This window comes from Lepidothrix coronata, unplaced genomic scaffold (assembly GCF_001604755.1).
Source record: "Lepidothrix coronata isolate B3197 unplaced genomic scaffold, Lepidothrix_coronata-1.0 Scaffold73, whole genome shotgun sequence".
Taxonomy (NCBI): Eukaryota; Metazoa; Chordata; class Aves; order Passeriformes; family Pipridae; genus Lepidothrix; species Lepidothrix coronata.
The window spans coordinates 530,299-548,730 of NW_016690253.1; the positions used below are offsets into that span (position 1 = coordinate 530,299).

Sequence of the window (18,432 nt, forward strand, 5' to 3'; positions counted from 1 at the left end):
ATTAACCCAAACAATTTTCTTGAAGTGCAGGTGAATACATTCTGAGAGGTAGTTTGCTGGGCTGATCTTTCTGTGTTAAAATGTATTTAAAAAAGAGACATCTCAAGGCTGACTGCTGATGTTGAGCAGGACTACTAGAACAAGCTGATGCTGCGGAGCAAGTGAACAGTTCAATTTTATTTACTTTGAATAGCTTGATGTGTGTAATAAAGATTATGTAGTCACCAGATTTCTACTAGACATTGAAGAAGGATGTTTGAAATTGGTGGGGTTTGTTTGTTTGGGGTTGTTTTTGTTTGGTTGGTTGGCTTTTTTTTAGTTAGACTTCATCAGAGATAGAAAAAGCAGATAGGCAGCAGCAGTAGTTCTATATAGTTCATGGCTGGTTTAGATTATTTTGGTGACAGATTTCTGTTTCTCAGTGGCTTAGTTTAGGACATGCATGTCCAGATTTTTAACAATAATTAGGCACTCAGTGCTTTTAGGAACTGAGTGTTGAATATGTTTTAAAAGTTCCACATTCTGTGCTTCAGATTCACTTTCTAAAGCTGAGATAGTAATTACTCCTCTTCAAAAGGGTGTTGTGAGATAAATGCATTAAATGCTGCAATGGGCATGGAACTTAATCTATTCTCAGGTGTCTAACATAGTCTAGTAAACCAAGTACCTAATGTGTCCAGATGTTCTCATCTTGCAGAAATTGCTTGGGTAAAACTTAGCATGATATAAACTATCTCTGTAAATAAGATGAGGGTTTAGGTGCTGATGCAAATAACAATACCAAAGACTCCAAATGACTTGAACAAACTTTGATTCAGGCCCATTAAAATTTGTCATGAACAGTTTTCAACACACAGGTTCTGCAGATTAATTTTAGTTCTGGTTGTGTTTCTTGTTATGAATAGTCTTGGGTTTTTTTTGGTAGGACTGTTAGGTGCTCAAGAAGTTTCACAGTATCTGAACCGAAATATTTGACTTTGTTGTATTTATGAAGCTCTAATGACTGTGACCGTTTAGGTCAAAGGAATTTTGGTGTCTGAGGCAGTAAATATCACCACTATTAAAGGCAGTCATTCATTCCTTTATAAGCTGTCAAGTGGCACAACAGATAACTTGCTATTACCTTTTCTGTGTTAGGATAATCAACAAATGTTTATTCCCTCCAGTGCTGCTTTAACCCCTCTTACTTATTCCCTCTATCCATTGCACCTTGTCATGAATGGACACTTTACCTGTAAGAGAGAAGCAAGAGCGAACTTTATTGACATAAAACAGCGAGTTAACAAAATTCAGTGGCAAATGGGATAGTGCTTTAACAAGGTTTGGTGGCAAGATACACTTGATTATTTACTGCCTAGAGGGCAAGGTCAAAAAAAACTGTCAGGGAGACCCTTCCATTGAGTCATGAGGTTCAGGAAGGACCCCCTTGTTTTCTAAACTTCTCAGACTGCAGCTGGATCCAGTCCTAGTCCCAGACTTGGTTGGTGGTTTATGTCCAAAGGATTATACGTGCACAATCAATCCTTTGCACAAGTTAGCTAAGATTTCATTTAGTTTAGCGTGCTACTGATCACTCAGTGAGGATCTGTTGTGGCAGGGAATCTCTCAACCTTGAGGACTAACCTTGAGAGTTATCCTTACTCAAGGGGAGCTCCTGGCGTGCAGCCCAGCGGGAGAGCTCGCAGGGCCCTGGGCTGTCCACTGTTTATAAAGTGAGATGATTGACTTATTGTGAGATTTGCATACTGGCAAGACATCTGGGTCACTGTTCCAGACAGCCCTTGGCTGCCCTGTAGCCCTCTGTCCCCCAGAAGTCCCCAGGAAGGTGGGTGCAGGCACCACAAGCCCCACTGGTGGTTGTGGCAGGGAGGGGGGAAGCACACCGTCGTACCACCAGCAAATTAAAAATGAAGCTTGTGCAGAGAAGATACAACAATACTGCAGAATACTGGTGTGCTACCCTGTACATGGTGTTCCTGGTCAAACTGGCATGGCTCTCTGCCTGCAAGTGCTGTGAAATTCCTCCAAAATGTGCCATTTTGTACCGCCACCAAATGTATCCACGGGAATGCTCCGCTTTGTGTCCTGCAGCACTCGAATGGCTCTGCAGAGACCACCGTGGTCGCATTTAGAGATCTCATTTTGGAAATAGTTGTCTGTGTGAGCAAAATAGTTAATTCTCATTGAACTAGAAACTCTTGCAGGAATTGAAAAGAAATCTTGCAAAATTTCATTGTGAAGCTGAGTCTTGAAATATACTTAAATGTTATGCTTGGTGTTTTTGGGGATAGGACTGAGAATTTTTGACAAATTTTAAATGTCTGAACTTTATTTTATAACTGAGTGTCTATGATGATTCTCATGGCTCTTAGTGCCCTGGCAGATTCTCATTTATGCAAAACTAAGAATCCAATCCCTCTAAATGAATTCTAGGGATTTTTAAATATAGACAAAGAAAATTAATTCAGTAGTTTCATTATCAGTATTCCAGTAAGTACGAGAAATAATTTTATTTTCAAATTAAATCTATGGAAATGAGCAAAGCTCATAAAATTAGGAAATATAATTCATATTTAAAGTTAATATCTTAAACTGTTCTAAGGGCAAGCAAGATAAAATGTCTGAGTGAATTTAATCTTAGATTTATCAAGGTCAATAAAATTAGGATTCTTTACATTATAATGTTAATACAGCCAAAATTTAAATAGTTATCTTAAACATTTATTATGACCGCTGTATCTGTGAGATAAAAACCATTAATTTTAAGTGCCAGCAGTGTAAGATAAGAAAGTGTGGACACTTCTAGCTAAGGAAAAGATGACTCTAAAATTCACTTAAGCATGGACTTGTAATGTGTAGAGAAAAGTACAAATTAAATTTTGATCTGAAACATTAGTTAGTACAACAATCTCAATTTTCATTCACGAATAGTAGGTACATGGTGTTAATTCCTCTTGAAATCTGAGGAAATAGAGGGAAGCTGAGGGAACTGAGGAGAGGCCAAGCTAACTGGAGGTGTTAGCCTGGACAAAAGGAGGCTTGAGGAGACCTTAACACTCTGTACAGCTCTCCTGAAAGGAGGCTGTAGGCAGGTTGGGGGTGGTCTTTTCTCCTAGGCAAAAGTGAGAACATGAGAAAACAGCCTCATGTTGTTCCAGGGCAGCTTTAGATTAGATATGAGGAAAACATTATTCACTGAAAGGGTGGTCAGGCATTGGAACGAGATGCCAAGGAAGTGGTGGAATGACCATCCCTGGCAGTGTCCAAGAAATGTGTGGATGCCATGCTTAGGGACATGGTTTGGTGGTGGACCTGGCAGTGTTGGGTTAATGACTGGACTTGATAATCTTTGAGGTCTTTTGCAGCCTTAGTGATTCTCTCTTTAACCCACGGTCGTTTTGACAGAGTTATAACAGGATACAGTTTATCCTGTTTACTGCGTTCAATTGAAATTGTGTTTTTAGAATGCTTAGTTTGTTTCATGGTGATGCTCAACAAGACAGTTCACAGGTCCACTTTTTCCAGAAGTTTTTTAAGAATCAGGTATGTTTGTTTTCAGTGGTGAGCCCTGTCTTACTGAAAGGATTGGAATAAAACTGAATTCCCAAGTAATCCAGAACTGCAAAATGCCCCCTCCTTACACATACCTCTGGTGCTTCTTTTACACAATTTACACTTAACAGGGTAGCTCACATCCATAATAAATTCAGCTGGGAAGTCCTCTGGGTAAGAAAGCTGTCCTGCCTTTTGATTTTTGACAGTGCACTTAGACATATTTTGGCTGCAGACACAGAACCTGAAAGAAAAATGTGCCTGAACTGCCTGAGCTTTAAAAGTAGTCTGGGCATGAATATGCATTGCTACTTGGAGGCTCTTGATCCTGGCCAAGGAGCAGCCAATACTCAAGGACGAGGTGCAACACTGTCTTTGTGACACACCCCATGTGTCATTTCCTATCCCATTGTCTCCTCTTGTATCAGGTGTCTGACAATGCAAACTTCATGTACATGGTAAAGGTAAAACAGAATAAAAAAATATCTTCCACAGTTTTCCCTTCTTTTTGCTACTGTGTTTTGGTCCCAGGTTAAATCAATGAAAAGCTTGTCTTTTTAAGGCAGCAATTCAACAGAAAGCTTAAAAAGTAACTCAAAGGCTTCATAAGTTCTACTTTGTTTGTCTCTTATTAGCAAAGTGTCCTTTCAGTGGCTGTGGCTTCTAAACAGCGTGGCAGTGGAAATACATCATGTTAATGTTCTTCTACCACTAGCAATGAGTGTTAATTAGAGCTGTATTTTGCTTAGTCTCTCTTTGGATTATTTAGGATAGTAATAAATTCAGCTCTGCTGAATGGCTGTTCGTACAATCCATGTTTTAATTCAGTCTTTGAGGCAGAAGACTATTCAGAGTAAGGTTCATAATTGTTGCAGAGTGCATTTGATTTCTTAGCATCAAAAATCATCTCTTATTTCATTTAGCAAACAGTATTTTTTCCCCAGAATAGATTTAGTTTTCCAGACTTACTAAATGGAAATAATATTTTTCAATTATGGTTAATGGGTAGAATGCATTTTTTTTTATCTGATGGCTTTGTCAATAGCAGTATTTTATGTTTGATATTTTTACATAATATTTTGATGGACACAGCTTATTTTCTGTAAAATGTAATGGATGAAATAATTGCTAAACATAAATTCCCCCTTGTCAAATTGTACACTAGGGTTCTTTTTGACACTTTGCTACTTTTCATTAGCACTTTTTCTCTCTGCTTTATAAGGAGTTAAACTTAGTAGCCTGACTCTTTCTAACTAATCCCATATTATTAATAGGTTATCATTTGTGTGCATGGCATTATTTTTTAAGTATGAGGCTAAACAACCATAGCACTGAAGTTTAAAGTTAGATGTTTTGTTTCTAATGTCTACTATATTTCTTGTTATTGAACAAACACGTCTGTTATTTGTGGATGTCTTTTTCTCAACCAATAGGTTGAAGTTAAAAGGTGTTTGATAATTGGACCTGTATTCTTTAATATTTCCCTTTCTAATTAATGAAAGTTTTTCCCCCCATTCCTTTTGACTTAAAACCTGGGCTACGGTGCAAGTGATTTGTAACCATGTTAATTTTTAAGCATATGGGGATGGTTTATATTAGACATTATTTGTTAAAAGTCTCAAATTCGAAAGATACAAAAACCTGTGCTTAACTGGAGGAAAGAGAAAATCGGTTACATTTTATGATTCATAGGCAGCACATCTGGGCAGATCAGAGTCTAAGTAGTGAAATAGTTGTAAAATTGTTATGAAGTGCACTAGTTCTGATTTTGAACTATTAAAAAATTTGCATTGTCACATTTGAAATACATTCCTCTTCCAGGTATTACATACAAAGTGCTCCTCTTTTCGTTTAGAGACTCTAAAACTTCCCTCCCTCACTGTTTCCCCACATCTTTCATAGTCCTGCCTCTGACAGCGTTAAAGAACTTCATTCAAATGCACTGTGCAGAAGAGGGGCCACAACCATGTGTATATTGGGACATGACACAGAATTTTAGACAGGTTCCCTTTAATTTCAGTTTAAACTAATGCAGTTCACAAGTTAGGCAACTTTGTGGTCTTGTTGAAACAAGCCACCCTTGAGAGGATCCGATTTCCTCCTCCACTCCTTACACTTGCGCAGAATGGGAGTTGCCCTTCTGCCTTTGGTCAGGTTTTTTCTTGCACAGTCTGTTGGATTGCCCTCTCCTGCAGCTAGCAAAGGATTAGAGGGTGTGGGTTTTGGAGTCTGCAACCAGGGATGTTGCAAAACCTCATCTATGCACAGTCTCTTAGACATATCAGGTTGGAGCAGCTGAGAAATGAGGTCTTTGCAGTCCACAGACAGGTGTTTTGTCTTGAGGAAGGGAATCTTTTGTTGTTTCTGAATCTGAAGCATTTCCTTGACATTAGAACTATCAAAAGGCTGTGAAGCGTAGAGCATTGCATACAGGATGATGCCCAGGCTCCACATGTCAGAAATCCTGGGGTCACAAGGAATGTGCTCGAGCAGTTCAGGCGCTGAGTACGCCAGAGACCCGCAGAAAGTGTTGCTGAGAATGGTTTTTCCATTTTCATCCCGAGACAAAGGTTTTGAAAAGCCAAAGTCTGTCAGCTTGAAGTTAAGATCGTTGTCAAGAAGGATGTTGTCACACTTCAGGTCCCTGTGGGCAAAGTCCGAGTCGTGGCAGTGCTTGATGGCAGAAGCCAACTGCTGGAACTTGACGCGAGCAATGCCCTCTTCCATCGGTCCCTTGATGCTGAGGTAGGTCAGGAGGCTTCCCCTTTCCCCCAGCTCCATCACTATGTACACTTTCCCAACAGACGTCTCAAAAATCTCGAACGTCTCGATGATCGAGGGGTGGTGCAACCGTTTCAAAGCCTCCATTTCCCTGGGGAGAAACTTTTCCAGGACGTTCGGAGAAATTTTCTTCTTGTCGATGATCTTGATGGCCACTTTGCGGTTCAGGTGGTGGCTGTAGGCACATTTCACTTTGCCATAGGAGCCTTCCCCTAGTGTGCTGCCCAGGCTGTAGCCCTTCTTTTTAAGCACCACAGCATCCATGGTGGGGGAGCCTCAGGGAGCTGCCCCAGTGGGAGCCGCCGTGCCTCATGTGCGGTGGCCAGTGGCCCCAGGTGGCTGTTTGGAGCACTGGTGTGGCAGGAGTTCTGGGCTGTCACCCCAGTGCTGGTCACCAGGTGATCTCATGGACAGTCACCCCTGCCAGGCCAATTGAAAGGAGCTTTCTGTCCTTAGAGCTGCTCTATGACATGGTGGAGGGCAAACCTTAACACCGAGTCTCTGGCTGCCCTGTGATGTCACGGACGGTTGCCCCTGCGTGTTGCAACCAGCAAATGGAGCTGACCTCTTAAAGGGATATTTCTCTTTTTGAGATGGCCAAAGTAGCAAGAAAATGATTATATCTTAATTTTGTAATGCTGTTTTTCAGTTGCTATATTACAGTATATCCTTACTATAATATAATGTATTGTTTTCAGTGGATTTCAAGGGAAAAGAAAAAGAGATGGCAGTTTTAACCACCTGAGGACTGAGAATTTGTGGGAGTTTTTTATTTTTATTTTTTTTTTTGGTGGTATGGTAGATTCTGATTTATTCATAAGCATTATTTGTTGGGCTTGACTGGAACAACAGGTGACTGATCCAGGGACTACCGGGGAGTCCTACAAATTCAGTGGATTATGTCAGCATTGTTATGAGCTTTCTAAAAGTCTGTTCCTTATTTCACAAGAAATTTTATGGGAATCCAGAATTTTCACTGCAGCTAATCTCTCCATACATGCAGTTTTCTTTCCTTGCTTTTAGCAGCTGGTGCTGGTGAACTTCCTGAGAAGTCTTAGAGAAAAGTTAGTTTTTATCAGCCAGGACACCACTGCAGGCTGCAGTCACATGAGCAGAATAAAGAATTTTGTAGTTGTGTTCTTGGTATTAGGTGAAATACTCAGAGTTGCTTTCAAATTGATGGCATCCCTTTAAACTGAAGTTAAGGTTTAATTAATAAGTCTTTAAGGTTGCTATAAAAGTGAAAAACCCAGAAAGTTTAACTACAAGTTTGGAGTGATAGTAGTTCTCAGGGGACTAAAACTTTTTTTCCTCACGCTAAATGGTGAATGTTCTTATTTCACTGAGTCTTGTTTTGAGTTTAAGGAGGATTTACAGTGGATATTTAGTACATGCTCCTCTGCATGTTTATGCTGTAGTCTTTCAACAGCCATATGAAAGGGAAAATACCTTCAGATTTGAGGAGGGGGGAAAGAGCAACTCCTTCATGGTATTACGGAGAAAATGGTCTTAAGGACATGGACAGATATAATTCCAAATTATAGGTTTAACTACTGAACATATCACACTTTATCTGTCCTGAAGATGCAGCTAGTACCTGAACTGTGAGAGGGAAGATGTAAATTGTGATGACATTGGGAAGAACAAAGAAGAGAAGTCTTTAAAACACATGCAATAGTGCATAAAGATTTACAGTGGACTATTACATGTGGTTGTTTCCAGGGCATTAATTTAATTGGTTCTTTTCCAGTGTAAATAGAAATGTGGCCTTGTATTAAATACCAGATAGCCTCACATCATCCACTCAGGCTTAAAACCACTCCAACTTCTGGTGTGGATGGCCTGTTAATTCTTTAGGAAATCTGTCTTGCATCTAGACACTTCTATATTTGGTGCAAAGTACCTGAAATGTGTCATGTACACTCTGTCTGTTGCTTGTGTATCTTCTCACAGCCATTCTTTTGAAATGTGTAGAAGGGGATGCAGGAAAATATTCTTGGTGAAACTGTTAAACAATGATTACCACCTGAGCTGTGTGATGGTATCAACCAGAATACTCCTACAGTCTCTTTCTTCTCACAGTGTTTTGTTTTAAGAGTGTGATCAAGTTTGTATGGAAATACTCACATTTTTACTATTAACAAAAAAAAAGCTTTTTTTTTTGTTTGTTTGTTTGGTCTTTTTGTTTGCTTGTTTTTTTTAAAGACAAAATTGATTGTCAAATTCAAGTGTATCAACCTATACATGATTTTTTTGAGTAATTGACTGCTGGCATTGTGCCATGCAACAGATGTGGAGAGTGGTAGGTGTTGGTTCCCTGCGATGTAAGATCAGTTATAATGCCACCGTGGAACTGATGGATCAAGAAAGAGAGTCCATATTTACCAAAGTGCTTAATTCTCCCGATGTTAAATGTGGTTAAATTAATTAGAATCTAAGTGAGAAGTCAGATCTGTTATTAGTGAAATACATTTTTGTATCTGTTGGTGATAATATAAGATTTTCTTTAACTAAAGTAGCTTATTGATGTTTAAGTAGAATTTTGACTAACACTTAACATCATCATATTAACATATTTACCAGAATTTTTTTTTCTGGTGTACATCTGTGTCGGTTGCAAATGTAATAGACTCAGGGCTCTAATGATGCAAATTAAATCTTCCAATGAGAGAAATGCCAATATAGACCAAGAATTAATTCTGAATCCAAAGGGGGAAGAGCAAACTAATAATTCATTACATGTGGCAGAAGCAATTCAGTACTTTCCTTTAAGTTACTGTGATATTTCATCTTAACACAGTAAACTGATCCTTTCTGTACATCCTGTGCAACCTTTACAGTTGCTGGAGTCCTCATCTCCCAAACAGACCTGGCTGTATGCTGCTGCCTTTACTATTCCAGTGCTCCTGTCATCCTCTTTGCACAAACCTCTTAGGTCAGCTAAGAGAGAACACTGAAATCCCCACTTAGTTGCTCAAGTTTAGGCCCAAGCGTACAAGTGGTTTCTTGAAAATCAGGTGCTTAACACTGGATCAGGGATTAGTAGAATGGGAGCTGTGTGGCACACATAGATAGTGCAGAGAATAGCTAGAAGGCAGAAAATTTTAAGCCCTGGATCAGTATTTCCTTGCATGCCAAGTCTTCTGGTAAACATTTTTTTTCCAGTTGTATAGCACTGTTTTATAAAAATGGGATACCTGCATATTTTTCCTGGAATAAAATTCATGATGCAGGCAAGAGTCCAAATCTGCCAGACCCTCTCCCCTCTGCACTATGCCAAGTCCCCTTTTTAAAAAAGCTTCTATTGTATTATTTCAATTTTTTTACACTGGAAAACTACCTTGGAACTTTCCTGCTCCCCACCCTACCAGCAAGGGTGCTGGGGATGCACAAAGAGGTGGGAGGGGACACAGCCAGGACAGCTGACCCGAGCTGACCCAGGGGATATCCCACACTATATGGGTCATGTTCAGCATGTAAATCTGGAGCAGAAGGAGGAAAAGGGTTACATTTGGAGTGATGGCACTTGTCTTCCCAAGTCACTGCTGTGCGATGGAGCCCTTCTGTCCTGGGGAAGGCTGGACACCTGCCTCTGCCCATGAGAAATGGTGAATTAATTCCTTGTTTTGCTTTACTTGCATGTGTAGTTTTTGCTTTACCTGTTAATCTGCCTTTGTCTCACCTCTGCCCTCTCTCCCCCATCCCACTGGTGGGCAGTGAGCGAGCGGCTGCGTGGGGCTGAGTTGCCATCTGGGGTTTAACCATGAGAGTGTTGAAAGCATTTTCCAGCCTTACCAGAATTAAGTATTGATTTTTAGTATTTCTGATTTCTTCTCGCAGAGATTTTGCAACACATTTGTCCTGGTTTCCTAATACAGAAAACTTATCGCACAGTAGATTTTATTAGAGTATTGTCATGGGAAGTCCTATGCTGACACCAAATCCTTTCTTGGTAGTTTCCTGGAATATTTATCAATGTCTGAAGGAACTGCAAAATATGATTTATCTGTATAAAACATTTTTGGAGATAAAAACTTCAGATTGGCTTTTAATTCCAACCTCACAGATGTGAGTTTTTTGTTCCCAATGTACAAGATCTTATGTGCAGCTCCTAATGTAGAATTGCAATGTGTGATCTGAATTCTCCATGGCTTTCTGTTCTCCTCTGTAGTTCTACATTGTAGGAGAGCTGCAGTTGCTGATATTCATGTGGAATTTTAACATCCTGGGGATGACAACTCTGCCAAAGCCTTCCATGATATTTTGGCTGAATCTGGCAAGAATGGGGAAACTGAAATGCAAATTGCTTAGTGAGGGGAACCATTTTTTAGTGACCCAAAGGTGAGCCTTGGGTCAGAATTAGGGATGAGTTAAAATCCTTACTTTTCCATATTTTCCTTCACTTTTGGGACTTTGGTGTTGTGGGTACTCTGGATTGACCAGAGGAGACCTATGAAAATAGTTTTCTACAGTAATTATAAGTTCAATGCATTAACACTTCAAAAACAAGAGGGGAAAAAAAAAAAAGAAAAGAACATGTTGAAAATTTTCAAATAGTTCTTAGAGAAATGGGTTATTTTAGGAGTGTAAGGATGGTAAAAAAGTATTTTTTTAATTTTCTTAGTCTTTTGTTTAGGAATACAATACTTGGAATAACTACATGCTGTAGGAATCTTGTGTGAAAATAGTGTGGGTCTCATGAGAATGTTGCAGAGAAACAAAATGAGAACAGACTGCTTCTGTGGAATAGTCACAGCTAGTGACCACTGCTTGGGAAATATTTCCCTCAAAGTATGCTGGAGTTTTTTTAGACATGCACATTGAAAATAAATAATTAAAAATAAATCCCACGTGCTGGATGAAGTACTTGGCTGCTTGGGTAGTAATGCTTTTAGGTTTGTGTTCTATACAGGGTTTGAGAAATTCTGCTTTACCTGTCATGAAATCCTTTTGTGTAGGAGTCAACCTATGTGGAGAGATAAAGGGATAGTGTATCTGAGAGTACACAAAATGCTAGTTTAGGTAAAATGCAGGCTGCTGATAACCCACTAAGCCTTCCTGGGTACGCTAATCCTAATTTATGTTAAATCGTAATTAAGACAGTTTTGTTTATTGCTTGTAGCCATGAGCACCTGGAAGACTGACTAATCCCATCCATGTGTTGGGGACAATCCAGCTGCTATTGTTGACTCACAATGCAGAAAAATTTGTATTTGTGAGTTGTTTTCATCAGTATTTTTTCAGGCATTTATAGAGGCCCTTTTTTCCAGTGTATCAGGAACTGGAACAGAAGAAGCATCCTAAATAAAATGGATGAAGACATTTTTGGAGCAAGAGGCCAAAGCCTAAATAGACTTGCTGCTTTTCCAGCCAAACTATAAAACAGAACATCTCTGACATACCCATGCAAAACCAGATTCACAGCCTCTGTTATAGCTGGGCTACTGTTTGGTGTTGCACATGTAATTAGGCATAACTGTCAGAATTTCAGGATTCTGAAGGGGTTTTGTCAGAAGGCCATAGGTGGCACCAGAGAAGAGAAATGATAAATGATGAGGAGGGGAAAAAGGGGAGGCATAAATTGAGTCTCAGGAATAAAACCATAATTGATAAAACCATAATTGATTCTCAGGAATAAAACCATAAGAAGGGGGAACACCTAAACTCAATTTCTGTACAATTTCAAGTTTTCGGTGGCATTGTTTTTCCTATTGTAAGCTAAGCCTGCTTTCTAACAGAAATGTTGCTGTACAGGCAAAGGTTTTGGAGCTGTACCTAACACGCATATTCACACAACTAAATCCCTCACCTATTGGGCCACTGGTTGACAAGGATTGTTTTCTGTTTCTTGTACAGCATTTCTTCTTAAACCATAGTTAGGAGAACTTAGATCAATATAAAGCCTTACTCTTTTCCATTTGGGTGAATTGCTTCCTTAGGAGAGTATTGGTTCTAATGCATTAAAGTGAACCCTTTTAAAAATCATGCAAGAAGGGCAGCATTTAACATCTTCTATTGTTAAATCTTTGAGCTCTTTAGGGATTTCCTTTGCTTCAAAGTTTTCTGCTAACACAGTGTTTTTCCAAGAGAAATATCTCCTAATATTCCATTGCCTGCCTTGTCATGATGGAAAATATGCAAACTGCTCTTAAGTGACAATTGTTTTCTTTGAACTTTTTTGAAGTTCTCCTACCTAGAGATCACTTGCAGGATCTGGTGTGGAAATTTGGACCTAGTTCTCCATTCACTGAATTATCAGGTCATGATAAAATAGAAATAAAGTATTAGGGACTAAAGGTGGAATCACACAAAGACATATATAATAGTCTAAAAAATTCAAGTGTGAGTGCAACTGCTTTGCAAAACCCTCTGACTCTTCTCATGTTTGTAAACTCATGGTATTTGCAACTACATGGATTTCTTGCAAGTTAAAATTAGAATTGATTCTCCTAAGAACAAAAATCAGAAATGAGAAAAATTCCAAGTGAACAATATTTGTGTTATAGACCCCAAAATGAAGGCTATATCTGTAATAATTTCATGTGTATTCTTCCTACAGACAGCAGAGAGCAGCAGTGTGATGACCTGAATCAGAAGCAGTAATGTTAAGGAATACCAAAACTAACTAAAAAGTTCAGTACTTCAAAAAAACCTGGCTATTGCTTTGATATTGGTGTAATTTTTTTTTTTTTTGAGAAACTTTTGCAAAAGAAATTAGAAGATGGTAGGAAAAAATGGCATTAACAATAAAACAACCATTATGGAAATAATTGTCAGGCAAGATACTTTCATACAGTAAAAAACCAGTGACAGCAGGAGGTGGGTAACTAATTGTTTGGTGAAAATGAAGAATAGATTAGTGTTTGAGCTGTGTTTAGAACTGTCCAAAATAATGATGTAGAGTAATTAAGAACAGAAGACAAACATTAGTTCACAGATTATAGTTTAAAGAAAAAAATTACTTGAATGCTTGTTTAATAGCCTGAAAATTGATAAATTCAATGAAATTAACTTTCAGAAATCATTAACTATGTTTACAGGTAAATTGCAAGTCATTAGTTTTGTTCATTTTAGGAGTTCTTAGGTACAGATCAAACCACAGTAAATCATTCAGAGTAGAATTTGTCATGTACAGCATGAAATATTGTTTCTAAGGACTTGAAAATAGTTTTTCGTATATCCCACTTCCTCAATTGATATTTTATTAAGCCAAACTCAAAATTCTCAGTTTTGTTTTTCATCAGTGACTGTGCTTCGCCCTCCCTTATTTTCCGTAGTAAAAGCAGGATGTAGACTCTTGTGGGTAATGAGCAGATATAAATACCTATGAGTCAGATAAATTATGCTGCATCCCTTCATTCCAGGGAAGCTGCTACACTGAAGGATGCAGGCAGATGCTGTTGCCCTGGTGATTGCTTCTTGGAGTCTGGATTGCACTGGGTCTGCATTCCTTGCTCCTCCTCCTTGGATGTTTGCACTTGTGTAGACGACTCATGTAGATAAAGGCTACAAATTAAATGCAAAGAGGTGAAAGGGCACACATGCAGCATGGATGTGATGTGCTGAAAATGGCTCATATGGCTCATAAGGAGTATAAGACCTAAATATGAGTGTGTGAGATGTGTCACTGGACTAGGCCCTTACAGCTGTTATAGGAAATCTTAGAAATACATTTGTGACACACAGTGCTGGTTTGGTCGTGTCTTCAAAGCATTAATCAGCTTAACATTTGTACATGAAATTTCAGTTCTGCCAAGCAGATCTGAGGGCCTGAGTTTGTGTGTCCCATCTGAAGAAATGGCAAGTGGTATTTTCTGGTGGTTGTCTATATGGAAACTTTCTTTTCCTCTTTATTCTCTCTCTTTGATCCTCTAGGCCACAAGATCGGATTTGAAGTCCATTGGATTAAAAACAAAAGCTTCTTCATTTCACAAATTATCTTCAGAACTTTGAAAAAATACTGTTAACCTTTCAATTGTTATTTCAATATTTTTTCCTTCCATAATGAAGTGTCCTTCACTTTAGAAGCTGGTGGTCCCTTAGGTGTTCAAAGTTATTTGTATTTTTGAATCTGTGTTTTACAGAGGTTTTGATAATACAGACTATTAATGTTTTTGTGACCCTCATTTTTGACATTTGTGTACTTCTCATGTTATAGCATGTTTCTAAGACTCTCTCTTTCTTCATAGGACCTTAACATTTCTCGAGCCTGAAAAGCATGACTGAAATTCTAGAACAAGCTGTTATGCAGCAAGCTGCTTTTCAAACAGATCCAATCCTGAAACTTTCTACTTTACTATTATGCAATTTCATGCTCTCATGCCAATTATTTGAACTTCTGTCTTCTGATAATACTGAAAACTTAAGCTGTGTGTACAAAATCTATAATTAAACAATTTTTGCTCTGCCTTCTTTGCTCTCAAATCCTGCAATCACTGCATCAGCAGAGAATACTGAACATAATCCTTTCAATGCATTCACTGCCCACACATGGAAACACCTGCATCCACCAGCTGGCTGAAGTCAGAATGACTTCTCTGACACAGCTTTTTATGAAATAAGAATCATCTACTATTTTTGTCTCTTTGTAGACCTGATTTGACTGATAGGCTGGAGTGATTTAAGGTCAAGAGCAGTGCACTTTCTGAGCTGTTTGTTGTGTGACGCCTTTTTTGTTCAAATTCTTGTTGACTGAATTAAGGGGAGAAGGAACTGCTCATTCATATTCATTTGTAATGGAGCTTGTACATTCTTAGGTTCTTTTACAATTCTTTTGCAGAGCAAAGGAAAAATACCCACAAGAAAAAGCCCCCAATCAGATTTGCTAAGTGGAAAACAAAATCCACGCCAACGCAAAAGCCTCTCTTCCAGGGCATCCATCAGGTTTCCCGTGAAATGGGAGGATGTAGCGATGCTGTGAACGGTTGGGTAACTTTGGGGAAGAACATGTCATCTTGCTGGCTGTTAGGAAGGTCAACTCAAATCTCTCTGGGCAGAATTCAATATATCTAAAATCAGGGGAGAATGTAGAATTAGTTATACCTAATTTATCACAACTGATGTTTTGAGTGATTTTTTTTTTAGTAGTAAATATTACTCAATACTAGCATTCTTTTTCTAGTACAAATTTTGTCATTTAACTCCCTATTACATGAATAATTATTCCAGTAGAAACACCACTCATGCAGACTTGAAACAGCATTATAATCATAAAGGAATCAAAATAGACTTTTAAAGTATTCTTAATTCCCTTTGAATCGTAGCAAGTGCTTAAAGTATTAAAGTCTGCAGATAGTGTGTAGTAAAAGTATCTTTTCTATTTTGTCACTAGGGCTTTCTTTCTGGTTGGCGACACATTCCTGATACATAAAGTTCTCAAATTTTGTTTTAATTTGAATGTGTCAATTGATTTTTCTCCGAAATCATCTCGGTGGTGGGTGTTAGCCAATTGGTTTTTAATTTTAAAAAGTTAAGCTCCTTTTTGGGAGACAGCTACTAATGTGGTTCTTTTATCTTGCACTACAAAGGAGTATCACAGCACCAAAAGTGTGACAGGGAGCTGAGATTTGGTCTGGTGTGACAATGACCTTATTCTGACTTCTTCTTTTGAAAGATTTATGAATCAGACTTGATGATAAATTTTGGTACCAGGTTTTTGACGTGTCAGTACCCCAAAATCATTGTGACATTGCCTAATGAGCAAATGGTCTAGTTTGTGAATAAATAATGCTGTGATTCTGTGTGAATATCTCCAGCGTTTCACACAAATGGTGGCACTGAAATGCAAGAGTTTCCTCCTTTCTGTTGGGGTCTCACAGTGAAACTGCTCTGAGTAACCCAGAGGAGACACTGGAAGAACAATGACTCGTTAAGGAACTGTGAAAATAACATCATAGAAGCCAAATCAAGCTAATGAGGTTTTTATTAAGAGGTAAAGCTTATTGATCTCTTCCTACCAGTTAGCTTTTAGATTATATTAATTATTGTGTTTTGGCTATTATAGGACTGGTTTTCCCAGTTGACTCAGAAGTAGCTTTGGTGCATCAGAACTGATGCTTTCCATTAAGTATTCTGCTTTTACTTTCTACCTGCCTGCAGGAGACTGCACTTGCTTTTAAATGGAAAAGCTTATTAAAGACAATGGGAGCTTTGGCACCAGCATGATTATTCTAACAGTTTATTGTAATGCTTTTGGAAGGGTAAGGCACATAGAATTCATAGAGCTAATTTAGGACCTATTCTCCCTTTTCTAATTGTGTGTGTGTGTGTAGGCTCTTCTTGAAATCACTGAGAAGTTTTAATATAAATTCAGTGTGATGTGAAACCTTTTTTTTATTTCTGCTAAAGTCTTACCATCACTTCATGATGTTTTGTCAACTTAACTGCTGAACTGTAAACAAATATAAACAGGGTTATCAGGCAGAATACATTAACATAAACATTTTAATATGCTCTTTCCACCTCTTCAAATTGATCTGGTATTTAAATGAAACATTAACTCTTACCAGTGAAATTGAAGTTTGTTGTGTTCTTTTAGTAATATTATCCCACTATTAGACTTTACAATCTGTATTTTATGTTCAACCTTTGAAAAGTGAAGAACCCTAGTATTGACCAAAAGTTTTTGTGTTAAAATGAGAACTTAAAAGGCAAGCAAAAAATTACTAGAAAACTAGAACACCTTGTTTAAATGAATTGCTAACTTTGTTGGGAGAGGGGCAGAAATCGGTGTGCATCTTGAGGTTTTTGTCAAATGCATAAGAAGAGGATCAGAGTTCTGCTCCAGTTCACAGCAAATTACATTTAGATGGAAAATATTGATTAGGATTAGAAACTGGAGTAAACAACCTATCTTTAGGGTGTTTGGCACAGAGAAAAGGCATTCTGACATGAAGAAATGACACAGATCAAATTTATTAATAACATAAATAGATGTTCAGGTTGTTGAAATAAAAATAATATTTTGCTTCTATTTGCTGATACAGAGTGAAAAGTAAAAACAATGTGGCAGTGTAGTTTTGCCCACAGTTTTCTAGATTTTGTGAGTCCACAGAGAAGTAACTTCAACAAGTGCAGGTTTCTAAAGGACGATGACAAATTTGGGTATTTCCATTACATATTGCTGACCAGATGATGGTACCAGCTGTGACCAGTGGTCTGTAATTTTTAAAAAAATTGTCTGTATTTTTACACCTAGCAAGAAAAGACGATAAGGAAATTCTGAATATGTTTTTATATCCTTATTGGGATAGATGTGGATACAACTGAATAATACAAAGACTGGGCATAAAAGACCAGCAGGAAAGTGGACTACCAAGCAGGAAATTCATATAATGCTTTTTCCTCTGACTGCTTGTCCTTTCAAGGGTTAGGAAGTAAGAAGAGTTTGCATCTCAAAATAGACCCTGATCTTTATTTTTGTATAGCCAACAACCTTTGTTTTATGAATAAGAGAGATCTAGACACAACCATATGGATGTTTGGAAGTGATATCTTCCACCTCTAGTGTTTCTCCTCTCCCAGAGAATACCTCAATCTGCTTTTAGTTTCCTTTCTTTTATGTTTATCTTTGTGACAATGGAAATGTGTGCTGCAGTAGTGGTTTTATTACTGGACTTTTCCCCCTTTATTTGATCTCAACACTATTATTCTTGTCTAAAGTTACTGAAGATTTTCTTCCTACAAGTAGATTAACAGGATTATCCATTAGAAAGGAAATCTGTTCCCTGGCAGCAGTCACAGTTCCTTGATAGCAGTAAAGTCTTGACCTTGAGTCATCAGGTTGGCTTAACCTGCATAGCTGCTTTTAATAACTTTGAAATGCAGAGTTCTTGGGATATTTTAGCCAGATGTCTCAAACCTTAACTAATAATGATAATTTCACTAGTTATCTTTTAGTCAGTTCGGCTTTTAACCTAACAGCTACATCAAAGTAACTACAGGTACAAGATCAGATCTAAGTCTTGACAACTTGCTCATCCTCAACAGATCTGCAAAATTTGCTGCTTTTCAGAAGCTGGAGCTATATTGTTGTAACCCACTAAATAGAGCAGGAAAAAAAATAGGAAAAACCTCTGTTTTAGAGAGGACTGTTAGACT

General features: G+C 38.2%; 1 protein-coding gene across 1 annotated transcript; it reads right to left on the reverse strand.

The window, feature by feature from the left end:
• Window positions 1-5,545: 5,545 nt before the first annotated feature.
• Window positions 5,546-6,809, reverse strand: LOC108499383 (testis-specific serine/threonine-protein kinase 2-like). The gene has a single exon (XM_017819139.1). It carries the CDS (start codon window positions 6,595-6,597, stop codon window positions 5,596-5,598), a length of 1,002 nt encoding a protein of 333 aa, XP_017674628.1. The 5' UTR covers window positions 6,598-6,809; the 3' UTR covers window positions 5,546-5,595.
• Window positions 6,810-18,432: the final 11,623 nt, after the last annotated feature.